Genomic DNA, 12,404 nt, shown 5'->3' on the forward strand with positions numbered 1-12,404 from the left:
TTTTTTGTAAAAAATTGATATTTTTAGACTCTACAAAATCAAAATAAAGACTAAAATGTGAATAATTTTTTTTTATTGATCAAAACATATTTAATCCAAAACAAATTCACCTTCATTTTGTTATATTATATAAAAAATTAAATTAAATCTTCACCAATTGAAGTATTTTGCTATTAGGTTGAATGCTCAACCCAATAGTAGCCTCTTCTTTCCGACCCAACTCCTCACCATAATATATAACAAGTTTTTGGTATGAGTGCAAGAGTATTGAATCATGACGCCTATCAATAAGAAGTGATATGGTCACTATCATAAAGTGTCTCGCTTGACAAGTTTCTTAACATGTATAGGCAAAGGAAAAACAGAACACATACACAATAGAACTTTGTAAACACTAATCAATCCCTTTATAATCTTTCTGCTAATGGTAAGTATGTTAGGTTCTAAAACACTAAAATTGGAATTGTTACTGTTGCATATATAGCAGCATAATGCAGTAGAAGTATTACACCACATAACGGTAAGTTACGAGAGAATTAAACATCTCACCACTGTGAGAGATCTTCAGGACTTGTCCTCTTTCCAACCCAAAGTAGCTTGCTATGGCATCAGTTCTTAGCATGTGAGGTAGCTAAATATACAAACAAAATAAGATATAATTATTGGTACAATCAATATAAACAACTATGTTTTTACTATGGTATTAAACTTCCAGAATTAAAAATATAAGACAAAAATATATCTATAGTCCTTTTAAGATAAACTCAATTTTTGTATAGATTCTTTAAGTTGATGTTATCCTGATTTGATCCTTTAAATTACATTCTATTTGCACCATTATTCTTTTATCTCAATTTTGACAACAATTAGTTCAATTGACAATTTTTTATCATTTGAAACTCTACTAAATGCTGAAACAATATATCTCTCATACTAATCTTTCAGAAAACATTTATTAAATCTTATAAATGATATATATTTCTTGATTTTCTCTACAATAATTTAAACACACGTATAACCTTAAAAACAAGGTAATAAAGATCTACCCACATAATCAATTTCTTTAACTTTCTTCACATGCAAAGTAGCTTGGACAATCAACTTTTTGATGTTTCGATTAGATCTTAAGATTTCATAATATTAATTCGAGAAATTTTTCAAACTTAAAGGATTGCATGCATAATTTAATAATTCTTAAAGGCTAATGGTGCAAATGAATGTAACTTAAAGGACATAATCAAGAAAAAATAAACTTAAAGAACCTAAGCGAAAATTGAACTAAACTTTAAGGACTAAATGTATATATTTGCCAAAATATAATAACTGTAAGTGATCTAATTCCTCTAAAGTAATTAACTCACTTTAGACTTTAAAGTAAGTAATATCATTTATTGATAAATAAATCAATAGTTGATATTACATATACATGCATAACAAATCATGAATGCATTAAAATCTAAACCCTTTACTTTTCTCTTTAAATTGCGATTTTTCTTATTACTTCCTAAACTCTGTTTGTTCTTCGTAAACCCTTGATTTTTCTTATTAATTGTTGAGATTACTTATTTTACTCTCTACTCGATTTAAGGAGTCAAATTCAATTCTAAGGCAATCGATAGAAGAATGTTGTCTTGATAATGTTAATACACTATGTCCAACTGCCAAAGCATAAGCATCATATTTCCCAATTTTCGTTAATTAGAATTTCATTTATTCTCACCTTCATTGAAAACTACAATCATAATGAATAACTATTTACAAAGTGCTTGCTAGTTATAGACAGCCAATAAGCATCTTTGAGAACTTTACCTGTTTCTCTCCAATCTTATACTTCTTCAGCAGTTCTTGTTTCTCATCAGCAGTGAGTACCTCAAACTTTGGCTGCAGCACATGCTTTGTTACATTGACCACCAAGTCATTCAACTAGAGACAAAGTAACTTGGTGTTATGGACTTAAAATTCTCTTAAAAAAAAAAGCAATACCAAAAGTTCCCAAAACACTGAAATGGTATCAGTTGCTAATGTTGTTCACATAAATCTCAAATTCAAAATCAAATTGCACAATATGAACTTGACACATTAGGAATCTTACAACTGATCTGTAATTTAGAAAAATCATTGCATAAGCTCTGTAAGAAATATGCATCTAGATACCATGCTATGTTGGTGATACATGAGATCCATAAGGAATTTAGAAAGTTTATTCCCAAATGTACAACAAACAATAAAGCAGGTAAATGTGTTTTTGTTAGAATCACGGGATAAAAAATTACAAAATAAAACATCTATAGCTCTGGACCTAAATCACAAGTTCAGGGCCTATTTAATTTCCACGTTTCTGTTTTGATTTTCACTTAAACAAATAAGTAAAAGAGATGCAAATGCAAACATAGATAGAACTCACTTTGGAGCATGGAAAACTTATTTTAGACCCTTTCAAGATTTTCTTCATCTAAAATTAAAATTGTGACATATTTTGTTGCATCAACATGATGGAGCTTCCTAATTTATCAAGTAAACACTCAGAAAAAGAAAAAGAAAAAAAAACACATACGAGAGCAAAGCAAAAGCTCAAGTCATTGGTATACGTCCTCCACTCAGAAAATAGGTCTTACATATATGTAACATGTTCCTAGTTCTTGAACATATTATGCATATGATTACAAGAACAATTAAAACACTAAAATTGGTTTATTTATTTTCTCCACCAAAATATTTAAATTAAAAATGTAAATTAAGCATTCATGGAAGGGCTATTTAACTTACTTTTATAATCTCAACTTTATATGGACACTTTTCCAATTCTTTACGAGCAAATGCAGTCATATTGCTTTGCACAATAAGTATCAGCCTACTCAATCTTTCTTTGTCCACAATCTGGCTATATATATCAGTCATCGTTTTTTTCCTTATATATTCAGTTCCTGTAAATACAACTTGTACCTGCATAGAAGAATGAATGTCCTGAGCCATAGTAAAACAACAACAATGTGAATGTGAAAAGCATTCTTCATGCTATGCAACTAGGTAGGTAACAAAGGATTGGACATATAAAAACAGGTAAATCATTCTGCAGGAGAACATATGATGCAACTGTTCTCGAATAATAAGTTTTTTTATCATGCAGAATCAGCATGATTACCTACACAAATTAGATTGGTGAAAGGAATCAAAACATGACAGAATATTTAACAAAATTTGTGCATGCATGAGATATACATAGAAAGATGAAAAAAACAGTTCAAAGCTAATTCATTCACTCACAAGTCCACAGCAGTTCTGTCATTATTAACTGTTTGAGTTCCACATTGGATACTAAGATGATCTGAATAGGGATTAGAAGTGGTGGACATCTCTCACCTTTTAAGCCGATTTTGTGAGATTGAGTTAGACTCAACCCAAATTCTAAACTAGTATCAAAGTCTATTATATATTTGTTGGACCAAGCCTAATTTGGCCTAAATAGTGGTTATCAATGGTGAACATCCCTCACCTTATGCATCAATTTCGTGGAGTTGAGTTAGACTTCACCTGAATTCTAAAATTAACTAAGCGTGTTTATATACAACAAGAATGTTCACAAAATTTTACTACAATCAAGGTCAATTGTTGGATGATCTTGGATGGAGTAAATCAGTACAGACTATGCACTCTCATTCAATAGTCTACAAGCATGTCAAAGCATATTGGCAAAACTTATTCTTTCTGTTTAGCATTTTTCATCAATTATTAGCCAAAACAGAGAACAACTTTTGCAACAAAACGAAAGAAACCATAAATATTATTCTATATAATGCAAGAGACTTCTCTGGATACATTAAACTACCAGTTTTTTTTAATGAAATACAGAGAGTAGATATAGTAATTTTTTCTGTATGAATAATCAATTGTAAGAGCAATAATATAAAAAGCAGTAGTTTCTGTTACATTGAAAATGACTTTTTTATTCATGAGCAATATAAAAAACAAGACTAGTTAAAAATACAGGAACGAATCAGAAGAAGCACATTAACATTATGAGACTATGCAAAATACATAATGATCCACATAAGTTTGGGAGCAACAAGAATAGCCACAACTTAGATTCAAACACCCTCTGCTCTGCCACTGACACCTTCATATGTTTCAAAAAGTACTCCAAAAAGCTCCTGATTCCCATCAAATCACCAATACAGGGCTCTACAGAAACAAAACAATGCCTTCACCTCATTTCTTTCCCCTGCTAAATTGCTTTAAGGGTATCTTTTGATGGAGAAATTTAGAGGGAAGGAAAAAGTGGACCAAATTTAGCTTCCAAACTTTATTATAAAATTTTAAGGAACATGTTGAACCATGGAAAACCTTTCGTTTTTTAAAAGATCTTCAGATACATACATTAATTTTGAAAAAACAAAAATTTACCTTCTTAGTGGCAAGAAACTCATCCATCCATACAATCTTTGGTGCGTGTTTGGTTCTGGCACGGTAAAAATTGATTTTGAATTAACTTAATTAAATGAGTTTAGTGTAAAGTAATTTATATTTATATACATACACCTAAAAGTGAAATAAATGATGAATATGAGACTTAAAATCAATTTCAAAGAGGAGTTCCAAATTTCAACTTCAAGTTAGAATAAATTCTGAAAGCAAAATTAATCCATTCAACAACATTAACTTCGTTTCCTCCTAAAGTTTACCATAATGAAACTCACTTTTTCTAACAGAAATCACACATGGAAAATTATTTTCAAGAAAAGCTACTTAATACATCTAGTTATTTTAAACTGTTTTTATTTTTTGTAGATTCTAATTTTTTCATATCACATCACAAATTAAGATGCAACCACAATAGCAAGTAGCTAGAATTAAAAAAGATAAATAAAAATACATGTAGAACAAGAATAAACATTACAAATTACAAACATTCTGTTAATATTTATATAAATTACCTTATTGGAGGGGTTAGAGGTCAGAGAAACACAAACACCAAGGGTTTCAGGTTTAGGAACTGCACCAAACCGTTGACGATACTCGTTAAGAGAAAGAGTAATCTCAGATTGACAAACATTATACCATCTATCACGAAGCATTTCCATCAACGTCTTTCGACATTCAAAGTAACGAATACTCTCAACACTTCCTTCATTCATGTACAAATTCTTCACAATGCATTCGTTTTCGTTCGTCGCCATTTGCAAAAAAAAACAAAAATCAAACTTCTTTGATACGTTAAGCTAACAGAAAAAGAATATGAAACGAGGACACAAGAAAATAGTGTGTACGTTAGTTAGTGAGAGAGTGGTAAAAGCAAAAAGCGTGCTGGATATATAGTACCCATTCCGTTACCATTTTTTTGTGTCTTATTCACTATTCCCTAATTTTTTTTTTTTTTGACTTAACTGCATCTTTCTATTTTTATATTTTTATGAAATTGATTTTCTATATTAAAATTTAATGGTTTTATTTTCTCATTTAGATTTTTGAATTAAAATAGACAATTTGAAAGAATTTATATGATATGTATACGATTTTATGATATATAGACATTAATTATTTATATGTTATTAATTTAATTAAAAAATATTGAAGTTGAAAGTTAAGATTTTTTAGAATTTTATTTTAATTTTATAAATATTAATTTTTATACATCATTGTATATATATTATTTTATTTACAATATTATTATTTTAAAATAGAAAAATAAACTTTATCAATTGATACAAATAAGAAGACTAAAATTATAATTTATTTTGTGTATCCAATCTTGATCACTTAATTTTTGAATTATGAGACAGTTTGTTCAATTTTTAATTTCACATCTAATTTGGATGATGTGACAATTAAAATGGCAGACATAAAAGTCATATAATATTTATAATTGTTTCTAAATTATTTTAAATACTCTCAATAAATCTAAAATGATTACTATAGTTTTAAAAAAATAAAACAAATTAAAATATAAATATTCTTGCAAAATATTCCTCCATGGGCAAGAGTAATCAGATGGGATAGGTTTATTTTGGGTAAATTCACATATTCCTAAACAATAATATAACTAATCCACTTTATAATCTTCCTAGAAGAATGCTACATCCAATTTCCCCTCTTTTCTTCCAAACCAACTACCGAACCTATAGCCCAAACCAAAACCACCCATCCAGTGTGGTTCTTTCCCTCGTTGAAGCACTCCATTCCTATTATCACCTTGTGCAAGAAAATACAGAGAGCAGATATAGTAATTTTTTCTGTATGAATAATTGAGTTGAAGTATGTCGATAAAATGGGTTAGTCATATATTATTAAAACGAAAAATGATAAATCTGTTACATAATATTATTATATATTAGTAATAAGGGTATTTTAGATATTTTTATTCTTTTGTATATATACTCATTGTAACCCTATTAACTCAAGTTTGGTTCATTCTATGTTATGAAACCCTAGAGTGGTTGTCTCTCTTCTTCCTCTTTTCATTGTTAACATGGTATTAGAGCGAACTAAATCAAATGGCGCATATGAAACGGAAACACTTTTACTAAACGGTAAAGCTGGAAGTTTAGCAAGTTTACAACCACAACAATTTGAGATATCACAAGTTTGCAACTTTCCTAAGGCTCCAGTAGAAGCCAAATATTTTAATCTAGAAGAAGAAACATGTCCAAGGCGAGAATGCCATAAATAAAAACTAGAAGATAAGGAATTCAAGCGAAAACTAGATAATAAGTCAGCAGTAGTTGTTGAGGCTGCAGTATCTGGGAGTCGCAGGTCATCCAAAACATAAAGTCCCTGTGTCTATGACTTGTCCCAATCAGCCTCCCGGAATGTTGATCATGCACACAACAAGAAGTGGAAGAAAATATAACCGAATAATCGAGATCACATATTTGACTAACAAAAGCAAGAATCAAAGTAAGATTAGGAATATCATAAACATCAGAAAGAGACATGTTAGGTGTGGAGACAGAACCAACGCCTGCTAGTGGCATAGGAGTGTCATCAACAGTCGTAACCGACACAGACGAGACAGGTTTCACAGATACAAAAGATTTATCATCGTATGTCATATGATGAGATGCTCCCGAATCAAGAATTCATATGGAAGGAGATATACCTGACATACCAGATGAGTTCAAACCTTTAGAAGAGGTGGCAGACATGGCATGTGATTGAGTGGTAAGAAGTTTTGAAGTTGTTCTGCAATATCAGATATTTGGGAAACAGTCTCAAATGAGTATACATAACCAGAACTAAAGCCAATGGTAGGAGGAGTAGAAGCAACAGAATTGGATGATGATCCCCTAAAATTCTTCTTATGTGCTCTCTCCAATTTTGGACAATGTGCTTTCCAATGTGCTTGAAGAGAATCATCCTTAGCACCAACCATAACAAATAATGACAGAAAAATACGACAAACACAATCACTGAGATAAAATAAATTAGGGATAATCTGGTGTTGTGTGAGCACGATTTCTCCCCCCTACAGACGTTGTTTCGCCGATCCGACCGTTGAAGACGAAGACCTGAATGTTGCGAACCTTCTGTCCATAAATCAGCCCGATCCAACGGTTAACGAGTGCACAATCGATATTTTTGTGAGACTGATTTAACAAAATCGGGAATAGGGTTACTCTTCTCTTTTCTCTTTTGGTGGTTGTCTTTCCTATCAAAATAGTCTCTCTCTTCTTTATAGTAGATCCCAAAATCAACCAAAGCTATTTTATAACAAAATTATGTTGAGTTTTGACCATTTCACGAAACATATGAAAAATCGGTCTGAATTTTTTGACATTTATCATATGTTTCGTGTAATGGTCAAAACTCAACATAATTCTGTTATAAAGTGTTTTCGTTGTGATTTAGGTGGTGAATATACCTCTAATAAATTTTCTGAATTACTTGTTTATGATGGCACCCTCCACCAAACATCTTGTACTGATACTCCTCAACAAAATGGAGTTGCTGAAAGGAAACACCGTCATATTATAGAGACTGCTCGTTCCCTTTTGTTGTCCGCTTCAGTTCCTAGTGAGTTTTGGGGAGAAACAGTTCTTACTAATGTTCATGTTATTAATAGAATTCCATCATCTATCATATTAGGTTTGTCTCCCTTTGAAAAATTGTATGATTCTACCCTTGATTACTATTCTTTGAAAGTTTTTGGTTCTACTTGTTTTGTTCTTCGCCCTTAAGTAGAGCACAATAAGTTGTCTTCTCGTTCAACCATGTGTGTTTTTTATGGGGATGGTCATAAGGGTTATTGTTGTTATGATCCTCATGAAAGAAAACTTTATGTATCTCTTAATGTTATTTTTCTTGAGCACATATTGATCTGAACTATTGATCTTGAGCACATATCTCGTAATGTTATTTTACTAAGAGTTCTGAACTAACCCATATTGATCTGTTTAGTCCTAATGATTATGCTCCTAGTGATTGTAATGTTGAGAATTGCAGGATAAATACTAATACTCCACATGATGACATCCCTCTTGTCCCCCCGGTTGTCCAATCACCTCCTGCGATTGTTGATCCTCCTCGTTACCCCTCTCGTTAACGTAAGTCTACCCAGTTACCTGATTTTGTCTATTCCACATACTCAACTTCGTTTGTTTCTTTCTTAACCTCTATTCACAGTTTGTCTGAGCCCTCTTCCTATAAAGAGGTTGTTCTTGATCCTTTTTTGCAGCAGACTATGGCATAAGAACTATTTGCATTGCACAAAAAAAATACTTGGGAATTAATACCTCTTCCTCCTAGAAAACGTGTTATTGGGTCTCGTTGGGTATACAAGATCAAAACTAAGTATGATGGGTCAATTGAGCGCTACAAAGCACATCTTGTTGCTAAGGGTTTCTCTCAACAATATGGTATGGATTATGAAGAAACTTTTGCTCCTGTAGCCAAGATGACCACTATCCGTACTCTTATTGTAGTTGCATCTGTTCATCAATAACATATTTCCCAAATGGATGTCAAAAATACTTTTTTGAATGGTGAGCTTCATGAAGAAGTCTATATGGTCCCTCCACAAGGAGTTTCTAATAATCAAGGGGAAGTTTGTAAGTTAAAAAAGGCTTTATATGGTCTTAAACAGGCTCCTTGAGCTTGGTTTGAGAAATTCTCTACTGTGATCACTTCTTTTGGTTTCCGCTCTAGTGAACATGATTCTGCATTTTTTATAAGGTCCACCACTTATAGTCGCATTATACTTTCTCTATATGTTGATGATATGATTATTACAGGTGATGATGTTATTGGAATCAATGAGTTGAAATTGCAGTTAGCCAAACAGTTTGAGATGAAGGACTTGGGAACTCTTCGCTATTTCTTGGGGATTGAAGTTGCCTACTCTCCTAGAGGCTACATTCTTTCTCAATCCAAGTATATTGCCAACATTCTTGGCCAGGCTCCTCTTTCTAATACTAGAGCAGGAGATACTCCTCTTGAGTTGAATGTGAAATATGCTCCCTCGGATGGTGTTCATTTATCAGATTCCACTTTGTATCGTACTTTGGTTGGCAGCTTAGTGTATCTTACGATTACCAGACCTGGCATTGCTTGTGTTGTTCATTTTGTTAGTCAGTTTGTTGTCTCTCCCACTATAGTACACTGGGCAACAGTTGTTCGGATTCTTCGTTATATTCGAGGAACTCAATTTCAAAGCCTTCTCTTTCCATCTCATTGGAGTTACGAGCTTATTCTGATGCTAATTGTGCTGGTGACACCACAAATCGTAAATCCACCACATAGTTTTGTATCTTTCTTGGAGACTCTCTTATTTCTTGGAAGAGTAAGAAACAAGACATTGTCTCTCGCTCCTCTACAGAAGCTGAGTATCGTGCTTTGGCATCCACAATCACTAAAATAATTTGGTTGCGTTGGCTTTTGTCTGATATGGGTATCTCTTTTTCTGAGCCAACTCCGATGCACTGCAATTACAAGAGTGCTAATTCAAATTGCTCACAACTCGGTCTTTCATGAACGCACCAAACACATTGAGATTGATTGTCATCTTACTCGTCATCATCTTCAGCATGGAACCATCACTCTACCGTTTGTCTCTTCTTCTTTACAGATTGCTGATTTGTTCACAAATATGCATTCCATTAAACGTTTCCGTTTTTTAGTTGACAAACTCTCGATGCTCCATGTTAATGCATCGTGAGTTTGAGGGGAGATGTTAGATAATATTATTATATATTAGTAATAAGGATATTTTAGACATTTCTATTCTTTTGTATATATACTCATTGTAACCCTATTAACTCAAATCTAGTTCTTTCTATGATATGAAACCCTAGAGTGGTTGTCTCTCTTCTTCCTCTTTTCATTGTTAACAAAATCTATAAATAAACGATAAATTATATAAAACGAAAAAATATATAGAATAATGACAAAGTCTACATATATAATAAGATTTAAGTGTTCAGAATAAATGCTTAAAAATTACATTGTTAACAACACTAAAATCATTGATTGAATCTGAATGTATTTAATAAATGTTAATTTGTCAAACATAAACTAAATAAATATTACATCAAAATAGAAAATCAAATGTTGTATATGAAAAAACATAAATATTTATGAAAAATGCTTATTTAATTAAAGATACATGAAAAAAAAGTGAAAATAGAAGATTTTAGAGAAAAAAAAACTTTAAACACCCCTATCCTATATATAGATAAAGAAGAACTACGCATAAGAAAAAGAAAAGTTTCTTCGACAACTAGGTTATCTTCCTAACTCAATATTAAAAAGATTTTATGTGTGCATTTTAATAAAGTAATAAAAAAATCACTACTCTACTTGATCACAAATTTTGCAATGTGTCTATGCGACATCAACTTTTTAAATTCATCCAAGAACTAGAAATGTACCAATCACAAATGATATGGATCGAATAAAAAAAATATTTTACAAAAATTAAAATCAAACTTTTTTTTTTATATTACAGAAACTAATAACACAATAAACACAAAAAGATATTACATTACATGTCATTTATAAAACATTAAGTTTTTTTTTTTTTTTTCATTTAAATTCTTCTGCTTTTAAAGATTGTACAAATTTATCTTTTTTAATTTTCTTTTTAAATATGAAAGTTAGGATGTCCATAACATGTTAGTAATATTATTGTTTTAGTATATTTATTTTACAGATAATTATTTTAAAATAAAAATTTAGACTTAAAAAAAACTTTTATTTTACAGATAATTATTTTAAAAAGGATTTTGTGAACTTTTCACACTTTTAAAAAAAAAAGAAAATTTAATAAATAATTTTAATTTTAAAAAAATGAAAATCAATATAAATAATCAATTACTAAGTTTCTGATTTGATTTGTTGTAATTAAAAAAAAATTAGATTTTATGTGATTAAATTAGGTTTTTAAGAACATTAAAATTTACGTTAATGAGTATTAATGAAAATTATTATTTAAAAAAAAAATACTTATTATGAATATTAAGTTCATTAGTGAATGTCCCTTTATTTGTACTTACAAATAGGTTAACGGTATAATAATAATATTATCCATTATCTCTTTTTCTCTTTTCTCGCTTTCTCTCATTCATCTCTACTTTCCTAGATCTTGCCCTTAATTATTCCGATTAGTTCACAATATGTTATCAGCATGAAGTTCTAAGATCTATAAGTCTAATAAATATATATCTTTCATAATTTTAATATTAATTTTCTAAATATTCATCTATTTTTACACAAAATTGGTCCCCTTATTTTAAAAGTCGACAATTTTAGTCCCTCACTCAGATTTTTTAACTAAAAAATGATGACGTGAAATGTTTTCAATAACGTGACATATGACATAAGATAGGATGATGTATAATGATTAATACCTATGAAATTATAATAAAACATCGTAAAAACTTAGATTTCAACTTCGGAAATTTGTATATTTTTAATTTAATTAATGTCATATGAATAATTAATGCATCTAGATTCTATGTTATAGAATTGTATGTCACGTTATTAAAAATATGTCACACTGTGACATTTAAAATAGCGGACCAATTCCGTGAATTGGTAATAATAGAGACCAAAACTATAATTAAGTCTATTTATATATATCATGTTTATTTACTTTCAATGAATTCTAGAAGAATTCAATACTCATGCATCCTAAAATAATTACAATCATATTTATTGTTCTACATATTGTTTAGATCAATGTTAAATAGTTCTTGAAGAATTTAAAAACTCAATATTTATTCTTATGAATTCGAGAAGAATTCAATATGCATGCATCCATCAAGAATTATATAAATATTTTGTTTAGATCTATCATAGTTCTTGAAGAACTTAAAAACTCAATATATATTCCTATGAATTTCAGAAGAGATCAATATTCATGCATCCACAAAGGGTTCCACAAATATTTTGTTTAAATTTATTATATAGTTCTT

The 12,404-nt window shown here is 30.3% G+C and overlaps 1 protein-coding gene across 2 annotated transcripts; it reads right to left on the reverse strand.

Moving 5' to 3' along the window:
* Nucleotides 1-267: 267 nt before the first annotated feature.
* LOC101512942 (DNA-directed RNA polymerases IV and V subunit 5B-like) lies at nucleotides 268-5,284 on the reverse strand. Of its 2 annotated transcripts, XM_012712086.3 has the most exons (5): nucleotides 4,932-5,070; nucleotides 4,402-4,456; nucleotides 2,767-2,943; nucleotides 1,810-1,923; nucleotides 268-631 (listed from the first exon to the last, which is right to left on the reverse strand). In XM_012712086.3, exons 2-5 carry the CDS (start codon nucleotides 4,426-4,428, stop codon nucleotides 506-508), a joined length of 444 nt encoding a protein of 147 aa, XP_012567540.1. In that variant the 5' UTR covers nucleotides 4,429-4,456; nucleotides 4,932-5,070; the 3' UTR covers nucleotides 268-505. The 2 variants fall into 2 exon arrangements, with proteins under 2 accessions (XP_012567540.1, XP_004516253.1); XM_004516196.4 differs by lacking the exon at nucleotides 4,402-4,456 and having other exon boundaries at nucleotides 4,932-5,284.
* Nucleotides 5,285-12,404: the final 7,120 nt, after the last annotated feature.

This window comes from Cicer arietinum, chromosome 5, assembly GCF_000331145.2.
Source record: "Cicer arietinum cultivar CDC Frontier isolate Library 1 chromosome 5, Cicar.CDCFrontier_v2.0, whole genome shotgun sequence".
Taxonomy (NCBI): domain Eukaryota; kingdom Viridiplantae; phylum Streptophyta; class Magnoliopsida; order Fabales; family Fabaceae; genus Cicer; species Cicer arietinum.